Source organism: Lathyrus oleraceus, chromosome 2 (genome assembly GCF_024323335.1).
Source record: "Lathyrus oleraceus cultivar Zhongwan6 chromosome 2, CAAS_Psat_ZW6_1.0, whole genome shotgun sequence".
In the NCBI taxonomy this organism is placed as follows: Eukaryota; Viridiplantae; Streptophyta; class Magnoliopsida; order Fabales; family Fabaceae; genus Lathyrus; species Lathyrus oleraceus.
This window is the reverse complement of record NC_066580.1, coordinates 294,975,514-294,980,685: the sequence shown is the minus strand read 5'-3', so window position 1 is coordinate 294,980,685 and position 5,172 is coordinate 294,975,514. Positions and strand designations below refer to the sequence as shown.

Genomic DNA, 5,172 nt, shown 5'->3' with positions numbered 1-5,172 from the left:
TTTAAAATAATAATAAAAATAATAAAAAATTATTAGAATAACATCAATGAGTTAGATCAACTGGTCCGTGGTTGCAAAACTCAAACTTGACATCCGAACAAAAATTATACGGATTATTATGAGTATGATTAGGTATATCCGTAAATGAATGAATTCGAATAATTTATGAGTTGGTTCAATTTGGATCAACGGATTCGTAGGTCAAGAAACATCCACACCCTACCTAACATCTTACAATAAAGGGATTGAAGCCAGGTTCAAAATTGAAGAAAGCAATATAACAAAACTGTTACAAAACTCCACAAATAACATAATATAACATCCAAAAATTACCTAAACAAATTAACAAGTTGGACACAAGCACATTGTCGAAAAAATATGAAGAGAGACCATCAAATCCAAATATCATATTATTATTGTAGAGGCTACTTTTCATTTTTCATAAAGCAGTCAATTTTATAAACTGAATCAAATCATGAAAGTTGTTGTAAGAAGAACCAGAAGGACTCACACTTTTGGATGCCAACTCAGCCATTTTCATAGATGATCCAAGAAACTCGTCTTTCCTATCAACCATAACATCATTCACCATTTTCTCCACAACATTCCTATCACAAACATCCTTCATATCCAACCCAATTTTCCAAACCTCACTCACAAACCTACTATTAACCTGTTGATCAGCAAAGTAAGGCCAACAAATCATAGGCACCCCACAAACTATACTCTCCAAAGTAGAATTCCATCCACTATGTGTCAAAAAAGCACCAATTGCCTTATGAGCCAACACCTCATCTTGTGGAACCCACTCCACAGTCAATCCTTTTTCTTTACTGGTCCCTTCCTCAAGCATCTTTAATAGTCCTTTTTCTTGTACCATGTTTGGTCTTATCACCCACAAAAACTGCGTTTTGCTGTTCAATAAACCATGCCAAATCTCAATGACTTCTTGTCTCTTCATTGGTGTGGTGCTTCCAAAGCTAACATACATAACGGATTTCAACGGTTGAGAATCGAGCCAACTCATCCAGGTTCTATCAACTTTGAAGAAGTTACTCTTAAAGGATGATGTTTTTTTTGTAGCATTAAGGAGGTGATGAAGAGGGCCAAGAGTGTAGAGTTTGGGGAAGTGAAGACGAATTTGGGAAAGGATTGAAAAATCTAGATCCTCAAATGTGTTGAGTATAAGCGCGTTTGCTTTAAGTGATTGTTGACTTCGAAGAACAACATAGTCTAAAGTGATAGGATTTTTCTGGTTTTCTCGACAGAAACTTGGAAGATCTCTACACCGAAGCAAATTTTCCATGCCTGGCATATTCCTTATGATGCGATCCATGTCCTCTTCTCCTAAAATTTCATTCAACAAACAGTTAACACTTCTGTAACAGGACACCTCTATAAAAAAAAAGTATGACACAACATCGATACACCACACCGACACTTTGTTCAATTTATCGGTGTCGATTTATTAGTAGCCGTGCCGTGTCTAATGTTGGTGTTTCATAGGTTAACACTCTGTTGTATATGATTATTTTTGAAATAAAGTTGAATAACAAAGAAATAAAGAAAGACACCTCTAATGGGAAGTTCATTACACTCCAAGAGCTTGGGAACACATATATAAGCCCAAAAGCAACAAGCACTTATGGTTCGAAAATGAATCAATTGTATCCCAAATTCAGAAGCTAAATCAGTAGCAAGGTCACCGAAGATTCCATCTAAAATAATACAAGTTATTTTCTCAGAAACAATAATATCTCTCAGAAAAGGTTTACCATACAAACTCAAGGATTCAATTACATCTCCTATCCTTTCTCCAAATCCAGGATGTTCCTCCTCGTTATGAAAATCAGATATAGTCTTGAATTCAAGCATAGGGTAACATTCTGAAAAAGCTTGAATATCATCGTTGAAACGGATGAGACGTTTGTGGATGTACTCAGTGTTGAGGAAAGTTACGTGGAGGTTTTGAATTGCAAGAAGTTCAGCTAACTTTAGCATTGAGTTTACATGTCCTTGTGCTGGACAAGGAAAGATTAGCACATGTGGAGAGAATTTTTCTTTCGATAGGGTTTCCATTGATTTTTCTATTTTTTAACGATCTTAATTTTCTGATGTACTAATGTTGCATAATTCATAGAGTAACGTAGATTTGTTATCATTTTCGAGAGGTGGATGATGACTTGACACTAGCACTTCAGATGACTCACATGACATGTTGGTGTCTTTATTGAAGACGACACGGTACAATATAATATAGACTAGTGCTAGTTGCTATTATTTGGTGGAACTTAAGTAATTGTAATATAATTGTCATTTCATGCAAGTGTATAATAAAATTTGATCTCAATCCATTGTGACTTGGTTGAAAATATAGATAGTTAAAAAGTCTTACATTTTGTTTTGTATTGTAAAAGAAGAGAGAAATCAATACTATAGGATGAATTTTAGTTTTTCATTCCAAAATATATAATATTACAAAATATATCTTTCATACCCTATTATTATCCCAGCTATTCAATCAATCAAAATAATAAATAATATTTGTATAAAAAAAAATAATAGATGATATTTAGGTGTTTGAATTTTTTTATTAAAAGACTTTTAATTATAATCTATAATAGTAATCGTGATTATATGTTAAGCTTTACAAACTTTCAATCTCAACACCAGCATTCTTTTAAAAAAAAATTTTATAAAAAAAAGGTGTATTTCTTAATTTCTATAGTTATATCAAAATTAATAAAAAATTTCACAAAGGTTGTATTTATTAACCGTGTTTATATATTTAATATATTTCACTACGGTTGGTCTTTTCAATCGTGGTGAAAATGTGTTTCTTTAAAATTAAAATATATCGAGTTTAATTTATTTCCTTCATAAAACAAGTGTCCTAGTGAATGAACAGACGAAAGCGATAGCGAAATAGACGGAGTCATTTCTTGGAACATTCAATCTTCATCACCTCTCATTTATTTGTTGGAATGTCCAAACTTCAAGAAGCTAGCGCACAAGGAATTCATTTTTTGGTCTCTTCCTCTTCATCAATTTACAGTATGTTCTCTTATCACCTTTCAAGTTGAGTTTTAGGTTTTGGTTTTCTTAAATGTTATATTGTTGTAAGGGAAAATCAATTTAAAAACCATATTGGTATGTAATGAGTATGAACCTCTAGTATGTTAAGGAATATAGATAGCTGCACGCATATGTATGAAAATCATAAGCATTAATTGTCTATTTTGATGTAAACCATGACTATCACTAAAATTAGAACAAGTAATGCCAAAATTTTGATTTTGGAGACGGGTATTGATTGACACTACTGTGATTACTATTGTATTTTTTAATATCTATTGTTGAAATTTGAAGAGGTGTATTTGAGGGTTTAGGTTGATACATGAGTTTAGCTGCAAGTAAATAATCATATTAGTATATTGTGTGTATAGTATTAGTGTGTCATTCACATTAGTGTTGTTGTGGTTGAGTGATATTAAAATTGTTTTTATGTTGTCGAGAATGTTCTTTATTATGTTTGTCTAATAAAGTCCCTAAAATAGATAGTCCGTTTAATGTATCAAGTGTGACTTAATCATGAGATCCCATTAAACATAAGCAAACTATTCTTAAAGTATCCGTAGTCGAGCTTTGTTGGGAAGTGGGATAACATTAAAGCATTAAGACTATTATGTATATAGACTGATGATCACATCTCATGGATCATGGATAAGGAGTTATCAAGTCTTAAACATAGATATCAATATTAGGAGTAATATTTATACTGGACTGACCCGCTATGAGAATACCATATAGAATATTATGCAAAGTGTCATAAGTTATTCTCATGGTGATAGTGGTGTATACCACCCTTCGACCTGAAACCACTATGGACCCTAGATGTAGAGTCGAGTACTTTATTGCTGATCAAACATTGTCTGTAACTGGATGACCATAAAGACAGTTTATGGGTACTCCACGAAGCATGTTGAGGAACATGAGTGACCTAGATGGAATTTGCCCATCTCGCGTAACAGGATAAATGTCTACGGGCCCAATATTGAACTGGACAAGGATGACACGGTCTATGTCTTGTGTTCAATATAGACATAGAGGTAAAAGGGTAATTATACACATAAGTGTTATCACAAAAGGATTTGTCAGATCACATGACATTTTCGTGTCTTGCATAGCAATGATGTGTTGCTAGATACCGCTCACTGTTTATTATGTTAAATACGTGATTTAATATAATTGCTAATGTCGCAAAAACCTACAGGGTCACACACAAAAGGACAGATTGATGAGAGATGGAGTAAATAAGGAACACCGTAAGGTACGATGTACTTAAGTGAATTGTAGAACATCGTAAGGTACAATGCACTTAAGTAGAATACGAAATATGGTAAGGTACCACACGCTTAAGTGATTTTGGCATATCATAAGATCTGGGCCACATACACTTAAGTGGGATTTTTAGCTTGCAGCCCACACAAGTGGTTCTATAAATAGAACCCTTGTGCAGAAGCATTTGTGCAATTGAAATTCCATTTCTCTCTCTCTCTCTCTCTCTCTCTCTCTCTCTCTCTCTCTCTCTCTCACTCAAAGCCTTCATTCGTAGAAGCTAGTACTGAGATTGAAGGAACCCGTTCATGTGGATTGAGTAGAGGCATTGTTACCATTCAACGTTCGTGATCACTCCTTAGATCTGCATCAAAGGTTTCAATCGTCATAAGAGATAACGCTTATATCACTGTTCATGCCCATTCGTAAGGATCACTAAAGGAGAATTTTTTTAATTTCCGCTGCATTTTGGATCGCTATTCTCCTTCATGTTCTATATTGTTGTGATTGAGTGATATCAAGATTGTTTTATTCTTATTGTGTTGTTGTATTTTTAAATGATTTTCTACAAACTTTTGATATAAATTTTAAAATTTATTATTGATTCTAGTTGTATGAAAGTTGATAGATTAGGTTCGGTGTATTAGAAATGAGCTCTTGAATTCCTTGAATACGCAAAATAAAATCTTCCCAATAATAATGACCTCTTTTACGTCGTTGTTTTAATTACAGGAATATCAAATAAAATTCAAAGGAAGAAATATTGCATCACCTATGTTGTGATAAAATTTGTCAAAGTTATACAATATGAACGTGACATGGTCAAGTGAAAAA

At 33.3% G+C, this 5,172-nt stretch overlaps 1 protein-coding gene across 1 annotated transcript; it reads right to left on the bottom strand.

Annotated features, from left to right (window-relative positions):
- Positions 1 to 256: 256 nt before the first annotated feature.
- LOC127119202 (7-deoxyloganetic acid glucosyltransferase) lies at positions 257 to 2,209 on the bottom strand. The gene is made up of 2 exons (XM_051049385.1): positions 1,575 to 2,209; positions 257 to 1,347 (listed from the first exon to the last, which is right to left on the bottom strand). The coding sequence occupies exons 1-2, from the start codon at positions 2,077 to 2,079 to the stop codon at positions 440 to 442; spliced, it is 1,413 nt and encodes a 470-aa protein (XP_050905342.1). The 5' UTR covers positions 2,080 to 2,209; the 3' UTR covers positions 257 to 439.
- Between the last annotated feature and the right edge of the window lie 2,963 nt (positions 2,210 to 5,172).